Here is a 23,339-nt window from a genome sequence, read left to right on the forward strand (position 1 = left end):
TATACATAGCACACGCCCGTTGGGCACTTCGAACACAATAGCCATTCATCAACACGATATCGACATTTTCCGAAATTGGTAAACGGTCCATTTGAACACGGGTAATGTATCACGAAGCAAGTACCGTCCGCACTGGCGGAATGTTACGTGATACCACGTACTTATACGTTTGTGACTATTACAGCGCCATCTAGCACAAAGCGAAAAAAAGTAGTCCAACTAAAACATTCATATTTCTTTACGTACTACACGAATATATAATAAAAAAATGGGGGTTCCTATTTAAAAAAAACGCAGTTGACATCCGTTTGACCTATGGCAGCGCCATCTAGCGGGCTAACCATAGCGCCATCTGGTTTCCTCCTTCAAGCTAGACGAGTTTCGTTCTTTGTAGTTTTTTCGTTTGATGCTTATTTCGTGAGATATTTGGCCCGGTCACTATCAATGGACCACCATGTATACTTACCGCCGTATCCGGCGTAAAGGAATGTTGCCTCGTCTACTTTGTCACCCTTGTGTCAAACCCGATGAGACTGTCATTAGCAACCAACAATTCCTCGCGCGTTATTGCACTAGGTAGTTTCCAAACTAGAATCTTCTGAACGAAATTTAGTTTAGTTCCGGCTGTATCACGTCTGGTCAAGCGAAGTTCTCCATGAGTCCTTTCATAATCTGATAGTGTGTCTGTGTTCCTGTTCACTCTAATAGTAAATATTAACAGAAAATCACACAAAAAATGTTTTGCTCGTGGTACAGTGACGAGCAGAACGGCTGCTGCGGATCATCAGCAGTCGACGCGAGAGAAGAGAACCCACATGTTGATGTGCGTGTTGGAGAGCTCTGTTACAAGAGATGTTCAGACGTGGACAGGCAGCCAATAGATACGTTTTGACAATATTTTAGGGTGGCTTTGCTATTACTGCTGGAGCAGAAACGAAATAAATAATGACTGTGCTTCGATCGCATACACATTTTCATCCAACAGATGAAATGTATTATTAAACTGTTACAGAATCATTTGTATGGAGCACTGGATTTGTGTATTTAATAAACACATAGTCTACCAAGAGAATGCTGCCACGTGTTTGAATTATAGACGGAAAACACTACAGACTGCTGCTGCTTGATACTTTACTGTTGATCAGTGATCAGGGACAGACCAGTGGCTTGATTTTATTGTCAAAAACTGTGCAGATTGTTTCTGAGCTTAGACGCTGCGACGTGTTGCTTGGAAACAGAAGGAGGTCGCTCCTAATGGCTGGGGTGATAATACTGATGGCGACGAGGTAATACCTCTGCCATTAGCCCAAGGTTAAGTGATGTCTCTGATGTAGAGCTTCTGACTTCTGGACGGTGCAAGGAAGTGAAATTACTGATGACCTTAAAACTCATCGCTATAGACTTGACGCTATTGTTTCCTTATACTACCAACACTACTGCGACTAATAATAAGAATAAAGACAATTACGCATTTGGAAAGGGGATCAGCCATCAAAAGCAACATTTTCATATTATTTTAAAATTGTTACTTTTGTAAAATAATGTGCCTCGAACCGCTCGGCCACCGGCAGCCGGCTACATCAACTTAGAACGAGTGACAAGACATTTCCGTAAAAAGGCCTCCGCCGATGTTCTTTCAGGTCGTTGGCAACTTCAGACTGCGAAGCCACTGTAATGATCTTCACGTCAACACGACAACACCTTTTTTCCTTTTTAATAACACCGTTGCAGGTTATGAGACTGCGTTGCAAGTGCGTCCACGAAACAATCCACAGAATACGCCGTTTGTGAAGTGTAGTGTAACAGTGGCCAGAAGCCAGACAGCAAATATAACCTGCTGCACACACACACACACACACACATCCGTTTTCAAGTTCTCGCTACTGAACACAGAGACTAAGCGCAAACTCTACATTTGCATTATGAAAAACACGCACAAGTACTTTTGTCGGCAAACACAGCAGGGATAAAACTGTTAGAAAAACATAAAAACTTTTACGACATTTTCATGTATACTGGCCATTAAGAATCTAATCGTATCGGATTTCAGTTTTAGTGATACAAAAATTAAATAATGCGTGCAGGGAGATTTGTTTTTTCTGTCCTTGTTTTCCAAGAACATGGGATGGAATTGCTTGATCCCATGACTAACATTGCTGACATATGACAGTTGTGAAACGACTCTTCATCACCATTATCTGGCCGCCGATTGGAGGAAATTTGTTTGAATATATTAACGTATCGCCAGATTGTGTCAATCGTGGGTTGGATTACAAATCTGTCTTTAGAATCAAAAATAATGAGGGGGATAATGCTAATCTGTGTGTCGGATTTGGTCGCTAAAACCGGCAGTCATGTTAGTGGTATTCCACACAGGTAGGCTGTGTACTGCCACTGGATTTCATTGGCTCTTTCAGTTCATCCCTGATTGCCCTTCTCACCATACGCTGAACTCGCACTCACAAGTCATCTATATCACACAGGTACCCGACCGACTACCATGAGGCCATATGTCAGATCTACATACGCCCCAAACACGAAAAAGCAGCTAGTGAAAAAGGTACACAGCCTCGGTGTTATAGCTAATAACTAAGAAATAACAACGGGAAACAACAATGTTTTAGTGCCTCCAGTATATGTGCTTGACGAAAGTTACAAATGGGCAATACGATCCGATCTACATCTACATCTACATCGATACTCTGCAAATCACATTTCGCCGGCCGGTGTGGCCGTGCGGTTCAGTCTGGAACCGCGTGACCGCTACGGTCGCAGGTTCGAATCCTGCCTCGGGCATGGATGTGTGTGATGTCCTTTGGTTAGTTAGGTTTAAGTAGTTCTAAGTTCTAGGGGACTGATGACCGCAGATGTTAAGTCCCATAGTGCTCAGAGCCATTTGAACCAAATCACATTTCAGTGCCTGGCAGAAGATTCATCGAACAAGCTTCACAGTCTCTATTATTCCAATCTCGTACAGCACGCGGAAAAAACGAACACCTATATCTTTCCGTGAGAGCTCTGATTTCCGTTATTTTATTATGATGATCGTTTCTCTCTATGTGGGTCTTCATCAACAAAGTATACCTCAGAATGAAAAAGGAAGTGTGCGTTTCTCACTACACACCTACGAGTTGGGGGCGTTGACTACAACAGCTTCCAGTCAAACATGGCGTCGGAGATACGTTATCTTCTCCAAATATTTGATATGGCTCTCAGTGGGACGTCAGTGACGTTGAGGTCAACCCACTCGATAGACTGTGAGAACACAGAAGATGAGAGGAAAGAAGATTAGAGCTTACCGTCCCATCGACGGCGTGGTCATAAAACACGGAGCACAACCTCGGATTACTGAAGGATGAGGAAGGAAATCGGCCGTGTCCGTTTCAAAGCACACCTCCTGGAGACTGCCTGGTGCGATCTAGGGAAATCACGAGAAACCTAAATCTGAATGACCGGGCGGCTGTCTGAACCGTCGCCCTTCCGAATGCGAATCTGTTGTGCTGACAACCACGCCATTTCTCTCGACGAGACCAGACGGATTAGTGTTACCAAGAATTGCAGCCACTTTCGTAAACTGTACTTAACGAAGGTCGGAAATACCGGGCCTAAGCATTATGAAAATGACAGTCATTATCTTCGTGAGTGTCGATTGTAAGCAGAGCGACTCTGTCGTTGCAGTGAGTGAATTAATACTCGGAAAGAATCTCGTAACTCTACTTCTCTCTGGCCTGTGCTGTCGTGTTTCCTTTTGAGCACTGTGTCGAAACCGCCAGTGTCAGTGCATGAAATGCTTTAAGCAATGATCTTCTTGACGTACTCGTATAGCAACATTCCTCAGCCAAAGGAGAGGATCTAGATGTGCACTGCAAAAACTTAATTAATGCAGGAATGAAGGTGTGTCATGAGGGAGACACTAGCTCCCACTGGAATTAGCGAGATCTTAGCCTATTTCCTTGGTCGGATATGCTTCCTGTTGCCACATCATCACCTCTGTCTAACAATAAAGATGATATGGAAAATAGCGTGAGCCATCTGTATTTGAACTGTGTAACTGGTAACTGTGTAAGCAGTCCTGGGGCCATTCTCTCAAAATGGAAACGCCCATTTCCTTCTTCCTTTCACGTCCAACCGAAATGAGGCTCCTTCAACAATGATTATAGTTTGGACTGGACGTTAAACCCACGAACAAAAAATGTATACAGACTACGCTAGCTACAGGTTTTTGTGCATAGCATAGTAACTATCTGCAATTTCTTTTGCATCTCTTTCACCCGGCAAGATTAGTACCTTCAGGTCTTCTCTTACATCTAACCAGACACCCTTAGTGAGTCAACATTACTGTTTGTATAGCACATAAGCAATATACAATAATAATAATAATAATAATAATAATAATAATTCACAGCCCAGTCGCATTAATGTGACACCACTGCCACGTTCTGTATCAACGTTTAGTAACACTCATAGACAGATTGCTGCACTAACAGTGGAGGTTACATAAAGCGTGTCAGGGGGGAGGGCAAACAGTGCAGTCGTTGTAATGCGAAAACGAAGTGATTTATCTGACGTCCGGAAGGATATGGTCATTATTTCGGTCAAAGAAATGAATCATGTCCGTAACGTCTAAGTCTGTAAAGTGTTCGGGTACTGCCGTGGTTCGCCGGCCGGAGTGGCCGAGAGGTTCTAGGCGCTACAGTCTGGTACCACGCGACCGCTACGGTCGCAGGTTCGAATCCTGCCTCGGGCATGGATATGTGTGCTGTCCTTAGGTTAGTTAGGTTTAAGTAGTTCTAAGTTCTAGGGGACTGATGACCTCAGAAGTTAAGTCCCATAGTGCTCAGAGCCATTTGAACCATTTGAACTGCTGTGGTTCAAGTACACCGCGCCTGGCAAAACGGCACTATCCAAAACCGACGCCTCGACAACTGCGGTGCACCACGGACCACAGATAACAGGGGTGAACAACGGCTGCGGAAATGTGTACAGGGGAGTAGACGTGTAACTCTGGAGCAAGTGACCGCCCTGATGAACCAAGCGGCTACCAGCAGTCTCTCCTCAACGATTGTTCAGCGAACGTTGCTACCTTTGGGCATCTGCAGCGGAACCTGGTTCATGCACCAATGCTGTTCATTAGCGACGAAGGCAACAATTTGCACACCCGTACCCCAACTGGACGTCCACTGAGTGGCGGCGGGTGACCTTTTCAGATGAATCACGTTTCATGCTCCATCGGGCATATGGCCGTTGGCGCGTACGGCGTGGAACGTCTGAAAGCAAACATCCTGCAACTATTGTCGGAATGGTCCAGGTCGCAGAAGGGGGTGTTATGATCTGCGAAATGTTTTTGTGGGACTTCCTGAGTGATATCGTCATTCTGGAAGGCACTATGGATCAACATAAGTACGTATGTATCCTCAGGGACCATGTCTACCACTACATGCAATTTGTTTTTCCTCGGCTGGATGGCACCTACCAACGGGACAATACGACGTGACACACAGCCCTCAGTGTACGTGTGTGGTTCGAAGAGCACCAGGGTGAGTTTACCGTACTCCCCTGGTCGCCAGACTCCCCGGGTTTAAACCAAATCGAGACTCTGTTGGACCACCTTGATCACGCCGTTCGTGGCATGGATCCTCAGCCGAGAAACGTAGCTCCGCTGGCCGCGACACTGGAGTCGGCATGGCTCCACATCCCTGTCAGTAGCTCCCAGAAACTCTCTGACTCTCTTTCCGCACATCTCGCAGCTATTCGCACTGTAATAGGTGGTTATTCTTGCTCTTGGCAGGTGGTCAAGTTTATATGACAGGACAGTGTAATAATAATGACGATACGTAATGTAATTAATATGCGGAATTTAGGAAATTTCAATATTACTAACATTTAGCAATTTCCACATTATGTTCTTGTCGAATGCAGGTAGCTACATGCAACAGAAACGTATGCAACAGTATGTGGAGAGGAAGCTTACTGGTCAGAAGAAGAGTGAAAAATAGAAGGGTAACATTAGCAGATAAGACCGAAAGCAGGAAACAGAAATAGAAAAGGATAAGGAATTGTAGATAGATAGTTTATAACGTGACAGAGATATTGGTTCCATGTTGAACAGAAGGTAAACAGCTGGGATATGCCAGGAGGGAAGTTACTCCGATGATAAAACTAAAGCTTCAGTGCAAAGTGGGTTTGTTAAGATTCAGGTTACAGGGCGGTCTGTTCCACAAACATATGATTGAAATGGACATGGAAAGAGAGAAAAAATATCTAGTGTTATGCAAAGGTACAGCCAAAGACTCTGGTATTGTAGCTATGAAATGATGATATGTATTTGATTTGTAAGGAGAGATATTGAGGACACTAGTGGCTACAAACCCGTGAAGTAGGGAGTGTAATCCGGTCGTTTCCAGCCTAACTCAGTATAGGAAGGACTGATATGAACAACCAACCGAATGCTGGACACATATCTTAGCAAGCGTGCGTAGCTAGTTCGAGTCGCCTGGAGTTTTCACTATTTGTGCTTTGCTGAACTATATCACGGTAATAAAGATTTGGCAGGAATAAAGACTGTACTAATTTTTGTTGTCTTCTAAATTTTGAGGTGACATGTAAGTAAGACAGAATGCAGAATGACAATAGGAGCAAGGATGTAATTAACATTTTACAATGCAACAAACGGCACTGATTACGTATTTGTTTATATGTTCAGATGTGCTAACAAAACTAACGGAGTTCCATTTAAAAAAACGTAGGTTTGTGTTAAAAAACATACTTCCGTGCATTTTTTTATGGTTTGTATTAAACAATTACACTAGCCCCTCTCCTCACGTTCGGTCTGTGGAATCGATTCGTCAGTATTTGTTGTGGTTTACGAAATATATCCAGCGGTAATGTTAGGTGACACACCCTGTATAGGGCCATGAAAATCGCCCGTTCGATAAACATCGCTGCAAGTGTTTCTTGGAAATTATCCAGATATCTTTCCTAAACTTGTAATTCGTAACTCCTTTTTTACTGGTTCCCAGAAATGAATCCTTCTAAGCCACTTCACTCGTTTCCTTACGCGGAAACATTTTCACGCTATCGGCGGTCAAAACACGACCCGCCAGGACGACGATGACGCGGCACTTCCAGGGACTTTTTTCCCTCCGCAAGTGGTGCTTGCCATATAATTGCGCAAGAAGGAAAACTGGAGCGAACAGGACGCAGACTGAGCAGCGAGATCGATGAGCGAAGTGAGTGCCTGGAAACAACAGAGGGCTGGCGGCGACTTGACCTCGGGCAAGCCGCGAGGAGGAAGCAGCACGAGTGCGCCCTTCGCAGTGTGATATCGGACACGCGAGCCGCGCCGCGCGCCTGCGGATAAAGGCCGGTTCCCACTAGAGCGCGGCAGCGCGGCGTGCGGCAACGGCAGCGGCAAGCGTTTTCTGCTTTGACGCGGCGGCTCGCGGAATTGGCGTTCCCATCTGGAAGCGGCAGACGCTAGCGGTAGCCAATGACGGACAGCCACTGAGGTACGGGGTGGGACCCACCGAAACGACCGGTGTGTTTGAATAACTATAACTTACACCTACGTGAAGGAAAGACGAAGTTGGGTGAAGGCATTCCAATTTTTCATTTTCTGTACAATGTACTCTTTCACAAATTTCATTATTCGTGTTTTCTCATTTCAGCATAAACAGATTTCATGACTACCGTTCATGATTGTTCACTATCTCCTAACACATTGAAACAATGTACGATAAAAGAGATTATTCAGGTAGTTAAGCGAGACAAAAATTTTAAATGTGATACGGTAGCGGGTACACGAAAACAGTAAGAACACAAAGGCTAGGTGGAAGGGATGAAAGTGGAAGCCACCTGATAGAATTTCCCACAGAGCATAGTTATCATCGCCAGCACCTTGCTTAAGAATCACAAAAGAATAATATATATTTGGAACAGAGTTTTCGAAACCAGATTTTAAATTGTAAGGCATTTCCTGGTGCAGACGCAAACCTGACTGAAGACTGTCAATAGCAAGAAAAGCGTTCTGAAAAAGAAAATTTGTTCACATCGAATATAAATTCTAATGGTTCGATACTATTTTACAAAGGTATTTGTGTGGAGTGCAGCCTTGTATGTAAGTGAAACGTGGACAATGAACAGTTCTGTCAAGAAGACAATAGACGCTTTCAAAACGTGGTGATCAATAAGAATGCTGAAGATTAGATAGAGGAGGATCGTGTGACTAAAGAAGAGGTACGGAATTAAATACAGGAGGAAGAGGAAATTACGGCACAACTTTGACAACAATAGGGGTTACTTGACAGGACGTATTATGGGGCGTCAAAGAGTGAGGACAAAGGGGTTGGGTGATAGTATTCTGATAATAATCTGTTGAAATACTATTCTACTATTTTATCTATTAATGTAAGCAGTGAGCCGGCCGAAGTGGCCGTGCGGTTAAAGGCGCTGCAGTCTGGAACCGCAAGACCGCTACGGTCGCAGGTTCGAATCCTGCCTCGGGCATGGATATTTGTGATGTCCTTAGGTTAGTTAGGTTTAACTAGTTCTAAGTTCTAGGGGACTAATGACCTCAGCAGTTGAGTCCCATAGTGCTCAGAGCCATTTTTTTGTAAGCAGTGAATTTACTCTTCCATGCACTCCTCCACAAAACATTTAAACCAAAACTGAAATCAGCTGAACACCAAATCTTTCAACCACTGTCTGACAACTACTGGATTCACTTTCAACTTTCTGTAACTATCACTTGCTAGCCACACACACATACAGATATAAGGAGAACAAAAATAAACAAACATTAGTTTCCAGCAATAATTCTGCAGGTTTGCAACATGTACATAAACAAACCAGACAGGAAGGGACATGAGGTGAACACACTGTAGTTACGACTTCAAATCAGAGCTTTCGGTAAAACGTCTACTGCTGGTGACAGAAGAAAAAAAGAGCGAACATGAAAATGTGCTTATGTTCCATAATCAAAGTTTTAGTTCAACCTCCAGCATGTGACCAGGTGAGGGGAAACGTATATGTACGCCAAAAACTCGATTCACTGTAAGTAATCAGTCATTCACGTAAAAAAAAGATGTGAACTGTTTTATAATCTGCAAGTATCACTGCCGGCTGCGGTGGTCTCGCGGTTCTAGGCGCTCAGACCGGAACCGCGCGACTGCTACGGTCGCAGGTTCGAATCCTGCCTTGGGCATGGATGTGTGTGACGTCCTTAGGTTAGTTAGGTTTAAGTAGTTCTAAGTTCTAGGGGACTGATGACCACAGATGTTAAGTCCCATAGTGCTCAGAGCCATTTGAACCATTTTTACAAGTATCACATATCAAAACAAAACTGAATCATTCTAGATTACATCGAAGATGCCTTAAATTAAAAGGCGAAACGCGTCTTGACTCAGTAAAGTACACTGGATAAAGAAAAAAAAAGTTTGTTACTTACCAAAGGAAATAATCAATAGCTGTAGACTGGCCGCAGTGGCCGTGCGGTTCTGGCGCTGCAGTCCGGAACCGCGGGGCTGCTACGGTCGCAGGTTCGAATCCTGCCTCGGGCATGGGTGTGTGTGATGTCCTTAGGTTAATTAGGTTTAAGTAGTTCTAAGTTCTAGGGGCCTTATGACCTAAGATGTTGAGTGCCATAGTGCTCAGAGCCATTTGAACCATTTGAACCAATAGCTGTAGATATATAGTAAATTACATCTTATGACATACCAGCAAATTAGTTTCGGTTTAACTTCTCATTCCACATGCTATTAAATGCTGTTTAAAAAAATTCATCTATCCCTTCCGAAAAACTGTAGTTACTTTCATATCTCGGTAGATAAACAGATTTAGGATATTTATCATGCGACGAAATACGTGACTTTTCACAAGTTATCGTTTGCAAAAAAACAAGTTTCGATTTCTTCAACCGTTTACGAAATTTGCGGTTGATACAACCACATGGTTTACGACGAGCAGGACGAAGTACCGGTCGCGTCTCTAGCAACCCGCGCTCGGTCACGGCACAGCCCGTCCGCCGACTTATCATTCAATATCTCGAGAATGGTGATAGCTATCCATCTGCTCTCAGTTTTAAAAACAATTTCGATATGTTGACTAAATTTCATACGCAATAATGTATTACCTAAAATGAACTGTACGCAAAATCCTCGCAATGCGTTTTTACCTCTGCACACTCATTAAAATTTCGCGTAAAGGTTTACGTAAATGCGATACAAGAAGTAACCACGACGAATAACGAAAAGAAATTTGGTCCTTTATCGAGAGAAGATATCGGGCTGTAACATGCCCAAGAATGAAATTTTTCTGCCGAATAGTTTTCTTGGAATCGGATGATAAGTATTTCATAGCTGCCGCCGCGTCCGCGCCAGTGGCGCGTTCGTGTGGCCCGGGGTTCCGTACGTGACGTCACGCTCAGCGCGTTCTGTGATTGGCGGCGCGGACCTGGAGCGCGTCACGCGGCAGCGGTTCGGGGCAAACCGCGACGCAGAGCTCGCCGCGCCGTGCCGCTGACGCCGTTTCCATGGCAACCACGCCGCTGACGCGCAGTTTTGACGCGCGGCAGCCCTAGTGGGAACCGGCCTTTAAGCCGAGCCGGGCAGCGCTACGTGCAGAGAGGCCAGTGCGTGTGCACACGGGCAGGCGAGGAGTCGCCGGGCGGAGTCTCTGCCGCTGCATGGCCGATGCCGACGACGGGGGCGGCGACGCCGGCCGACGCCGTCACCGGCGGCGCCGCTACGTCGTCTACGCCGCGTCCGTCGGTAAGTCAGCTCACCGGGAGTTGTCTTCGTCGTAGCGAAACGACAGCGTAGGTGCAGATGTACTCCTGTGTTGGCGTGTAGTGTGGTAGTTGTCGGTGGCTACAGCACTGACTTTTTCCCCTCTGCCCAACTAACTGCTGTGCACATATATCGGTACTATAGTTAGAGAGGCGTTTCATTACTCGGTGGCCAGTCACACAGTAATCAACACTCGTATATACCTGTTTCACCACCATTACATTTGGAAGCGTACTTCATGCACGTAGTACAGTCAGTTACTTTATTTTACGCTTTGCTACACGTACCAAAAGACCGACAAATTGGACGTATGTAGTTGTTACGACCGACCGTCCGACGAATATTAGTTGTCTGGATGTTGGGCGAGTAGGGCCACCAGAGAGCCGACACCCCCCTTCCCTCCCCCCCCCCCCCCCCCCGCCCTTCCATCTTCGCCCCACCACTTCACCCAACAAATTGTGCCGTGTGTAGCGCTGTCGTGCCAACCCCCTGACAACAGTTCTTTTTTGTGTCTGCGCGCGGGATTAAATGCTGTCATAATATACATGACAGGATGCGAGGAGGACAGAATTTCAGGAGAAATTTAAAGTCAATGTTAAAAAATATATATCGGCTCAACCACTTGTTTATAGTGTAAAACACTAAGATTGACGCGTTTCGGAAGTCAAGCTTCCATCATCAGAATAATAAAAAGTAAAAGAATCTGTTAAAACTCGCGAAAATGGAACACGCACCAGGCACAATAAAATTGATGATAAAATTAAAACAGCATGGCTACTTCCCTTATTGCAGCTGTGTCTTCTAACGGCTTGACTTCCGAAACGCCTCAATCTTAGTGTTTTACACTATAAACAAGTGGTTGAGCCGATATATTTTTTAACATTGACATTCACAACCACGACCTCTCATCCAGTGTGGATAAAATCAAAGAAATTTAAAGACTGCAGATGTTTGTGAGGATACGTCGTGCGAGGAGTATAGCAATACAGGTCCAGGAAATGAAGCACTGTTTTCGTTTTTTTAACTAATCCATAACGTTTTCATGTGGTACTTACGAGAGATAAGTCAATCGGCGTTGTGTATTTCTGTTTCTACGTTTTATTTCCAGTAATTATCGAAAATGAAATCTAAAAACAAAAATTCTAACATTCAATGAACGTTAATTCGTAAAATGTACTTGTTTCATTGTTAAAAGTGTTAAAATCCAGCTTACGTATATCCAAACCCTCTGCTACGAAGGGCAAAGTGAGAGATTCTTTTTACAGTTTGACAGTTGCTGAGTGCTTCAATCTGTATGAATCTGTTGTATTTATCAGATGACGATATGTGCCACCACCATGTGTAGCCTTTCTTGTTCGAATATTTAAACTTAAAAGTCCTCTTTTATGCAACGTACATAAATAAAGTAATAACGTTTGAATGAAAGTCTTTTATATTGACATCTTCAACGTTTGTAGTCCTGTCTTCCTCAGTTGCGTGTAATATTACGGTATATTGATAATTTTTAGTTATGGACCGTCTGACAGCAACTGAATAAAACACAATTTTAGTGCCATACGCGTTTCGCCTTTATTTTCTGCAAGGCATCATCAGTGGCCTGGAAATGTACATATGTTAGCTATTTAATTTACATTTTTGTCACTGTGCCGATAGGTTATAAACAGTTCTGGTGGTTGGTATTTCCTATTAAGTAGTAATGTTTTGAACTGTACTTATAGGTTGCGTGGACAATTTCTTACATATTATGCTCCTGTTGCATTTTCGGTGTTGTTCTTCTTCTTATGAATGCCAATTTGCGGTTTTTTTTCCACATTCCACAGCCCTATGAACAGAACGCTTGTTTCAATGCAATGTTTTGGTTTGTTTCCGACTGTCAAATGTTTTTGCCGAAGATCGAATGTTATTGCCTAACTTTCGAGTGTAATTATTGAAGTATCTGTGATCTGTTCATGTATGCATTTGTGTGTGTGTGTGTGTGTGTGTGTGTGTGTGTGTGTGTCCAGATGGTGAAGGGGGAAGAGTTTTATTTGTTTTATGTTATCATTTCCTTTAATAAGTGTAGTAGGGAGCCTGTGCTGATGTGTGTTTGTTCATTCATCACATGTTTGTTTTCTTCTATGGCTTTCTGGATGTTGAAGTTTTCTTGCGTTTGTATAAGATGTTTGTCGTGGTTGCTTATTCTCACTATTTTCGTTTCTTGTTCCATGTTTTTAGGATGATGGTTATGGTGTTTTAAATGTTCTGCAAATGTGGAATGGTTTGTTTCATACTTCCAACGTCTGATATGTTCTTTGTATCGTGTTTCAAAATTCCTGCATGTTATGCCTATGTATACTGCATCACAACTTTGACACTCAAGTTTGTATATTCCTGATAGTTGGAATTTGTCCCTCTTGGTAGCTGGCTGGCTTAGGTGTGATTGGAGGGTTTGCCCAGGCTTATATGCTACTTTGAAGCCCTGTCTCTTTAGGATGTTTGCAACTCTGTGTGTTAGTTTATGTATGTAGGTCATGGTGTACCATCTGGTTCTTTTCTGTGTGGTGTTGTCATTGTGCGTATTTGTTGAGTGTCTGTAAGTTTTCAGCTCGTGAGTTCCTCTTGTATTCTGGAAATGTTCTTTTTTTTGTATTTGTCTTTTTATTTTTTGATTGAGCCTGTGTACCACATGTGTGTCATACCCATTGTTCCTAGCTATTTGTATGATAGTACTCATTTCTGGAACGAGAAATTAAAATAATGAGAATAAGCAACCACGACAAACATCTTATACAAACGCAAGAAAACTTCCACATCCAGAAAGCCATAGCAGAAAACAAACATGTGATGAATGAACAAACACACATCAGCACAGGCTCCCTACTACAGTTAATAAAGGAAATGATAACATAAAACAAATAAAACTCTTCCCCCTTCACAATCTGGACACACACACACACACACACACACACACACACACACACACACACACACACACACACACACACACACACACACACAGCTCACAAAAAAAATTATGCCACACACACACACACACACACACACACACACACACACACACACACACACACACACACACGCGTGCATACACGAACAGATCACATATACTTCAATAATTACACTCGAAAGTTTGGCAATAACATTCGATCTTTGGCAAAACCATTTGACAGTCGGCAACAGAAACCAAAACATTGCATTGAAACCAGCGTTCAGTTCATAGTGCTGTGGAATATGGAAAGAAACAGAAATTGGCATCCATAAGAAGAACAACAACACAAAAAATGCAACAGGAGCGTAATATGTAATAAATTGTCCACGCAACCTGTAAGTACAATTCAAAACATTACTACTTAATAGAAAATACCAACCACCAGAACTGTTTATAACCTATAGGCACAGTGATAAAAATGTAAATTAAATAGCTAACATATGTACATATTGCAGGCCACTGATGATGCCTTGCAGAAAATAAAGGCGAAACGCGTATGGCACTAAAATGGTGTTTTATTCAGTTGGCTTTTATATTATTTATTTTACTATAGCCTGATGTATTCCCTGAGTCAACCATAAATCACGTTGTACGTTTCAGGAATCATTTTAGTTAATGATTGCGGAGATACGACAGCACTGAATTTGAAGTCCACTTCTGTCAGTATCTACAAATCATATAATAGTTAACAGCCCCTCCAGTTAGCTTACAGCCTCTCTCATGACCGTGTTGTTTTTCATTAAGAATGGTTTTATGAAGCATGATTCGTCCATTATTCTATAATTACGAAAATCATCGCCTCCCATCCGTTCTAAAAACAGAACTTGGGTGAATTTCTTTCCTTGTATAAGCCACTTATTTGCCCACAGCTTTTGTTCAGCTGTTTTTGACTTTGTTATCTTTGTAACAGCCAAGCCAAACCCCGGTGTTTGTTTCTGTGTCAAACCAAGTGGGATCCCGTGTATAATAAACACAATGAACTTAAAAGATAAACAAATCACAACAGCATGGCGACGCGTAATCGCTGGGTGCAGTCTGTCGGGACATGTGTAGGCTGCCACGAAATTGGTCGCTCGATCGATGAATTGGTGTGCGTATAGAGGCCTGTATTCACAAACAATAACGGAAAATCTCCTGTCTGTATTTTATGACTATAAACGAAGTGCGATGTTTCGTTGCGATGAATGACATCACCACCTAACCCGAGGTCTAGGTGATGTTGTTGGGTGCAGTATGATTAAGAGTTGGTAAAGGCAGCCAATGTATACAGGAAGTATAGGATGGTCAATACGAATGTTCGATATCAGTCTTCGGATTTGGCCAGTGACGTAATGTTAATGGCTACTGTCACTCACTTTTGATGCGTACATTCACAGTTTTGTTGCTAGTTGGCAAAGCCAGCTAATATGAAAGGAAAAAAGGGGAAAAACTGGTTGTGGCGACACAATGCTCTGTAGCTTAGTCCGAGTCATAGGTTAGGTTGGACGGTAACAGTTTGGTTGACAGTTGGCGAAGCCAACGAATGTGATACTAGAAACAGAACGTGATCTGTAGCTCAGCCCGTTTGAAAACATCGCCAATAACATAAAGTTATGATGGCCATATTGTTTACGGCGCTTGTCGCATGTTTCCTATGTCAATGGACAAAACTGACAACTCGTATCGAATATTATACCCGTAAAGATTGTGGTAACTGGTTTGTAGAGTCGATAGAGGGATACTTTCCTTCAATATAAAAAAAAAGGTGTTTTACATAATAAAAAACCTCCGGACAAGTATTTTGATGGATATTGTATACATTTATCGCACAACAGCTATGAACGATGAATGGGTAGTGCAGAGAGGGGGAGGTGTGCATTATGCAATTCTTTCATAGAAATTGTTGGTAGAACTAAATCTGGTCCCTAATTATTAAATGTATATTTTAAAACGAAGAATCTTTTGTCAAACTATGTCAGCTGGAGGCGGAATGTCTTATGACTTTCCTAGCGTTAAATCTATTTACAGAAATAATAAGTAAAAATGTTTTCCTTGAAAATCGCTTTTAGGCTCTCACTTAGATCGTGTTATAATGTCATAATTTACCGCTGATAGATATGTTATCAAATGCTCAAAAATGTGTTTTTTACGTACGGATCTCTGTCTTCGAATAGGCTGCATTAGAAAAACATCGCAAAAACGTTTTTACTCTCGCATGACAGTATGCTTTTAGTATCACCAGAAAGGTATTTGTAGGTTCATTTCCGTAATTCCGGTTACATCTCAGGTCTGGGAAAATCTGAAGGGAAGAAAATTCTCTGTTCCAGGGAAGTAACGTTTGTTAAAGTAATGTGACAGGATCGATCATTTTTGCGATCAGTCTTCAAAAACCGGCATTTCCGATTCTGCGATGACTGTAAGACTGCAAAATAAGATTTTAAAATACCAGCAATTTCTTTAAACAGTACCAAGACCCTACTGAGACGTAGACAAATTCATGCAGAAATACCCAATGCTTTCGTTAAAATACAGTTGTTCATAAGCGAACGACTCTTTATGAGTTCGACAATCATACACCTCGTCGGACAGGGTTGAATGTAGTGCCTTTTTGATTTTATGGTTAGCTGTTATTTATATAGGCCGGATCAGAACACGCAAGGAATCTGTATCCTGTGTCAGTTGCATATCTCTTGTGATTTGTGTTTCTTTGTACAACCACCGTCCGCACCTCGTGGTCGTGTGGTAGCGTTCTCGCTTCCCGCGCCCGGGTTCCCTGGTTCGATTCCCGGCGGGGTCAGGGATTTTCTCTGCCTCGTGATGACTGGGTGTTGTGTGATGTCCTTAGGTTAGTTAGGTTTAAGTAGTTCTAAGTTCTAGGGGACTGATGACCATAGCTGTTAAGTCCCATAGTGCTCAGAGCCATTTGAACCATTTTGTACAACCATCACAAAAAGTACTGTTTAGCTAAACGTTTCAGGAAGGCTTTTTGCGCGCGCAGTACCCTGTGCTCTGTGATCTTGTCTGTGCCTTGAAGGCAGTTGTTTAGAGCAGAAGCTAATTGCTTAATACTCGAGTTGATTGCAGACCTCTCCAAAGCTGCTCAAGAAGCCTTACTCGCAAGAGCCTAGCTGCAGATCTTCATCACCTGCTGAACCCAGGTCACACCTCGAAACCGAGATACCTGTCGACCCCAGAGTGAGTCTAGGCAGAAAGAGGACTAACATAGCAAGACCCTACCTGATCTGCAAACCCACTATCAAAAAATAGAAGTATGTTGGTGCCCTCCTCAAACGTCGGCTAACAGCACACTATATATGTCAAGAAAATAGAAAAAAAAAACTGTTAAACGAATAACTGAATGATCATAATTACCAGAACTGTTTTCTTTCAGTCTTACGCCGTATCAAACCTGGCACATCATCTTGGCTGCGACATTACTTCGGACATTCATTTTGTGAACTGTCATGTCTGTCTGCGGTAGTCTCTCAGACGTGTCAGATGATTTCTTTTCGAGAGCCACAGTGGAAAGGTTTAGGGGCTTAACCCTGGACGTTGACACCTTGTGTATGAGGGGTCCGTAGCATTAAGCGACAGTCAGGTTGTATGGAGAAAACAATGTCCTAATCATAAAAATGCCTCCTCCATCAGTGACAAACGTTATCGTTTGCAATGGTTGCACTGACATTTCCTTTCACTGTGACCACGTGACCATAGTTCCTCTAACAACTACGGCATGGGAGTTTGAATCAGTACAGATTCTGTGCCACATTTGGCTGGTTGAAGAATTCAATGTGCGTCTTACTCTACTGATTCTCTCGTCATAAACACGTCCTCCGTTAGGCAACACTGTAAAAGGAAGATCAAATTATACATTTTTATTAGTCGGTAGACCACTTTTGTGGCTCATGCGCCACTTAAACATCATCCTACAGATTTTTCAAGAATTCTTCCATTCCGTCGTGTCGGTGGATAGAAGTAAATTTAAGCTGTCTGAGCTGATGGGGGACAGCCTAACAAAACTTTTCGTTGTAAATAGGTATTGAAGTAAGTGTACCGTGTATGAGCTGTGAGTTATAGCACCCTACCTAACTACAGATAGCTTCTCCATTCTCTGCCCGTGCACATTGATCCGACGAGGCAGTGTAACGTGCTTTCGGCGAACCGCGCTGCGTGTAAAGTGGCCATCAATGTTTATATGGAGGTAGGGCGCAGACTAAGAGAGAGGCGGTCTACCACTCCACGACACCCAAGCACTGCTCAGTAAGGAGTACAACTAGGGAGTCTGTTCTCTTCCACAAGAAGCATCCCATGTCTGGATGACTTGTTTGAGGAAGTTGCAATATTTTTCGAACTTACTCTGTTCAAAGGAAAATGATGCTGGAATATCAGATTTGCAATCCTCTACAGGCACCTCTCGTCTACAATTCAGATGAAAACTCTGTAACACCATGCAGCTGATTAGACGCCGATCTGTTATTGGTAGAAACAGGACTCGTTTGACAAGTACAGCCGGTCGCTGTGGTCGAGCGGTTCTAGGCGCTTCAGTGCGGAACCACGCGACTGCTACGGTTGCTGGTTCGAATCCTGCCTCGGGCATGGATGTTGTGATGCCCTCAGGTTATTGGCGGATTGCATTGGTGAGCTATTGTCCCAAAATAGCAAAGAAAGTGTATCAGATCAAATCTGTGGCAGTTTTCATTCGCGAATCCGCGAACAACCAACATGGTGGAACGATTGGCAGCAAGTTATGAATTTAAGGAGTTGTAAAGCTTCTTACTTCAAGAATATATCGTGTAGAGGTCGAAGTAAGGGCAATTTCCATGTCGAGGTAGAAGAAGCAAACAACAGCGTGTAGTAGTGAACAGCGATGCTGCACCACGAATGAGACGCAAGCTATAGATCTGAGGCCCAAACAATGGCTCTGAGCACTATGGGACTTAAAATGTGAGATCATCAGTCCCCTAGAACTTAGAACTACTTAAACCTAACTAACCTAAGGACATCACACACATCCATGCCCGAGGCAGGATTCGAACATGCGACCGTAGCGGTCGCGCAGTTCGACTGAAGCGCCTAGAACCGCTCGGCCACAACGGCCAGCTCTGAGGCCCACGATAACCGCTGTCAAAACTAACCGGGCGGACACGGATTTCTCATGTAACAATCTTAAGCACTTGCTCGTCTTGATGTGTCACTCTTTGCTGGGGTGTACAGCACAATTTAACTCACGACATTAAGATGATCCTGATGTAGTTAGACAATATACGCAACTGTTTTCTGTTGCTCCACAGCGTCCTGTAAGGCTCTCTTGAATTGCGCACGCGAGCACTGCGATATCTATGCCTTTCTGCCAGCATTCACTCGCTTACATAACACTGTTCACACATATTGGTAGATGCTGCTACTGCGAGATGTGCTCCAGGCTAAGCATTTGATGAAGTTCCGTACATACAAACTATTTTAGGGAGAGAAAAAACTTTGCAGGAATATGGTACGTTCATAAAAACCCATAGCTGCCCAGAAGGGGTATCTCTCTCTCTCTCTCTCTCTCTCTCTCTCTCTCTCTCTCTCTCTCTCTCACACACACACACACACACAGTCGTGTCACCAAACGCAAATGAAAACCGCGCTCTTGTGGGATATAGCTCACTTGAGCAGTTTCTTCGCAAATGACTTAAGTATTCATTTCATCCGTCATAATTACCCTCGTCGTTTCTGCAGTCATTGATATCTTAATACAAACATTTGCATACGCCGGAGGGCACATGATACCACATTAAAATGTGCACATGTGAAAAATTAAGAAAAATTGGAACATTATATGCGTGAAAAGGTTTGACGAAACCTTAGAAAAGCTCTAATATATGATCATTTTAAGATATACATCTTTGACGATATTGACACTGTCTGATAAGAAAAGTAAAGCATGTAGAATAGATGTTTGAATGTCAGTGTAATTTCGTACATGTACACGATATCGGTAAGCACGTAAATGACAAGAGTTGTAGTTCTCTTTCAGACATAGAATGGTCACTAGAGTCAGTTTATGTTGTTCGTTTCTATTGTTTTCACCAGCCGGCAGGAGTGGCCGTGCGGTTCTAGACGCTACAGTCTGGAGCCGAGCGACCGCTACGGTCGCAGGTTCGAATCCTGCCTCGGGCGTGGATGTGTGTGATGTCCTTAGGTTAGTTAGGTTTAATTAGTTCTAAGTTCTAGGTGACTGATGACCTCTGAAGTTAAGTCGCATAGTGCTCAGAGCCATTTTTGTTGTCACCATGCCTCGGCGTGAACAGTATTAGCTGTTGTAGTCACTGACAAGGGAACCTCCCCATCGCACCCCCCTCAGATTTAGTTATAAGTTGGCACAGGGATAGGCCTTGAAAAACTGAACACAGATCAATCGAGAAAACAGGAAGAAGTTGTGTGGAACTATGAAAAAAATAAGCAAAATATACAAACTGAGTAGTCCATGCGCAAGGTAGGCAACATCGAGGAGGGTGTTAGCTTACGAGCGCCGTGGTCCCCTGGTTAGCGTGAGCAGCTGTGGTACTACAGGTCGTTGGTTCAAATCTTCTCTCGGGTGAAAATTTTAATTTTTTATTTTCAGATAATTATCAAAGTTCAGGCTCTCACACATAATCAACTTCGCTCACCAAAATTCCAGGACATGTTCAGATTTGCTTGGACATATACAGAATTTGACGGTCTACGCACGGAAACATTTGAAAACGTAAAAAAACATATGTTTTGACAGAGCACAGGGAAAACTGTGCGACTCTGAAACTGTTGCATTCATTTGATGCAGTTTATGTGACAAACTCTTATGTTTTCATCACTTTTTTTGGAGTGATTATCACATCCACAAGCAAACCTAAATCGGGCAAGGTAGAAGAATCTTTTTACCCATTCGCCAAGTGTGCAAGTTAGGTGGGTCGACAACATATTCCTGTCATGTGACGCACATGCCGTCACCAGTGTCGTAAAGAATATATCAGACGTGTTTTCCTGTGGAGGAATCGGTTGACCTATGACCTTGCGATCAAATGTTTTCTGTTCCTATTGGAGAGGCACGTCCTTTCGTCTACTAATCGCACGGTTTTGCGGTGCGGTCGCAAAACACAGACATTAAACTTATTACAGTGAACAGAGACGTCAATGAATGAACAGACAGATCGTAACTTTGCGAAAATAAAGAAAGTAAAATTTTCCCACGAGGGAGGACTCGAACCAAGGACCTTTCGTTCCGCAGTTGATCACTCTAACCACGAGACCACGGCGCTCATCAGCTATTATTGTCCTTTATGTTGCCTATCTTGCACATGGACTATTCAGTTTGTATATTTTGCTTATTTTTTCATAGTTCCAAACAACTTCCTGTTTTCTCGATTGATCTGTGTTCATTTTTTCAAGGCCTATCCGTTGTGTCAATTTATAACTAAATCTGAGGGGGGTGCGATGGGGAGGTTCCCTTGTGAGAAGAATACGGAGCTGCCGCACACTCGTGTGATACTCCGTTATCAGCACCTGACAGTTTTAAAAGGGTGCTCATTGTGCATTGTGAATCTCCATTTAGCTGACTGTCGAATCGTGGTATAATCACATTTATGAGGCATTGGGATGTGGCACTTTCCCGATGTTGGGAAGTATGGATCAGAGGGCGTGCGTACATGCCTCCAAGATTCCGGTCGACCACGCCAGATCACCGCCATGTAGGACCGCCCTACTGCTCATCAGGCACGTCGGAACCCCTTCACATCTGAGTCTGTCACTCCGGAGCAAGAAATTGATTCCCTGTAACACCGCGTGTCATCTCACACCATTAGTCGGAGACTAGGAGCAGCCGGACTAGAAATCACCGTCCTATGTGTGTGCTACCGTTAACACCACAACACTAACGGCTGCCTTTGGAGTGATGCAGTGACCAGGAAGAGCGGATTGCTGATAAAGAGCGTCTCATTGAGTTCGGCAATGAATCGCTGTTCTGACTGCCCCGGATGGCCATCGTCGACCTGAGGAGGCTTCAAATGTTTGCAGTGTTTGGTGATACAGCGGCGTTACTCCTAGCGTCGCGGAGCGGACAACCAACAGATATGACTCCAGGTCACGGCCGGTAGGGGGGTAACATATGGCACAACGGTATGTCACGGATACCATACGTCGTCATATTACCTCTCATACGACAGTATTGTAGCACCCTTTTTAAACAGCACAATGCTCGACCAAACATCCATCGTGTCTCTACGAACTGTGGAATGTTAAGGTACAAGCGTGGCCAGCGAAGTCCCAGAATCTGTCTGCACGGAACGTGTGTGGGACTAGATAGGATATCAGACCCGTCGCAGATATCAAGAACCAGTTACAGCAGTCGTGGGCCAGAGTGTCTCAGGGGAGGATACAACGGCTTTTAAGTCCTTCCCAACAGAATCAGTGTACGTATCCATGCTGAAGGAGCTGGAACGTCATACTGGTAAGTGGGCTCATACTGCCTAGTTTTGTTGTAAATTTAACACGATCTCGTAATCATTGCAAAAACTCCACGTACACTCCCAACCCCTGAAGTTTCATTTCTTTTACTCTTCCGTTTCTGGTCGATTCTGTTTTTCTTTGTCAGGCAGTGTAAATGGGACCACAGTGACCGCTTTTCTCTTTCCTCCTCTTAAAACCTATCATAGCGACAAAAAATATGGTTATTCCCATTTACGTCTCGCACGTATTGTTCTACATACTGCTATCTGTAAATCAAGGGAAATAATCACAACAAACTGGGATGAGGTGAACTTACCATCTCGAGCATATGACAGCAAATATGTCATAGTCGATCTTGAAAGATTCTTTCAATCGCTGAACCATTTTTGGCACGCCCTAGTGACAATAAAAGCATAGCCGTCCGCAGTGGCCGAGCGATTCTAGGCGCTTCACTCTGGAACCGTGTGACCGCTACGGTCGCAGGTTCGAATCCTGCATCGTGCGTGGATGTGTGTCATGTCCTTAGGTTAGTTAGGCTTAAGTAGTTCTAAGTCCAGGGGACTGATGACCTCAGATGTTAAGTCCCATAGTGCTCAGAGCCATTTGAGCCAATAAAAGCATAAACATTTAGCCACCTGCCTCACATCCGTCAACGGTCCTCCTCCGAAGTGCTTCTGGAAGCTGTCACTGAATGAATGTGATTATCCCAGCTGACTTCTCCTGCACAGACCACAGTTCTGCTTCTGAACAGTAGCTGGCCACTGAGTGTAGACGACGCAAGCTGTTAATAGCACCACTAGCATTCTGGTAGTAGGTCCGTGTAATTCTCAGTTTTCGCTCCAGTCACTTCATGTTTTTCCACGTTATCGCTTCCTCCCTCTTCGTCACCCTTGATGGAAAGTGCTAAAGAAAATAATCTTGTTGTTACATTAATTCATCCTGCATTTGGACACGATAGCTGCATGCACACACCTGACTCTCCTCATCCGTGCATTTTCTGTAACCACACTACAGCTAATGGACAGTGGACCTAAATGAAACATGCACTGAATGATATTATTGTGGGGCTAAGTTCCGGAAGGTGAAGTGTCAGACTACATGGTGGATCGAAACTGGGTGCCGAT

The 23,339-nt window shown here is 43.6% G+C and overlaps 1 protein-coding gene across 5 annotated transcripts in view; it reads left to right on the forward strand.

Annotated features, from left to right (window-relative positions):
* Positions 1-23,339, forward strand: part of LOC126249890 (beta-glucuronidase-like) — a 469,370-nt gene that overhangs the window by 264,360 nt on the left and 181,671 nt on the right. The window contains exon 1 of one of the 5 annotated variants that reach the window (XM_049951517.1): positions 7,400-7,508. The exons of 3 other annotated variants lie outside the window; for them this stretch is intronic. Coding sequence is in view for 1 of the 2 variants with exons in the window: in XM_049951513.1 (XP_049807470.1) it covers positions 10,682-10,766 (85 nt within the window). In the remaining variant the exon portion in view is untranslated. Of the gene's footprint in view, positions 1-7,399; positions 7,509-10,517; positions 10,767-23,339 lie in introns of those variants that run through there. One more of the 5 variants, XM_049951513.1, reaches the window with a different exon arrangement.

The sequence above is a fragment of the Schistocerca nitens genome, chromosome 1 (genome assembly GCF_023898315.1).
Source record: "Schistocerca nitens isolate TAMUIC-IGC-003100 chromosome 1, iqSchNite1.1, whole genome shotgun sequence".
Classification (NCBI taxonomy): Eukaryota; Metazoa; Arthropoda; class Insecta; order Orthoptera; family Acrididae; genus Schistocerca; species Schistocerca nitens.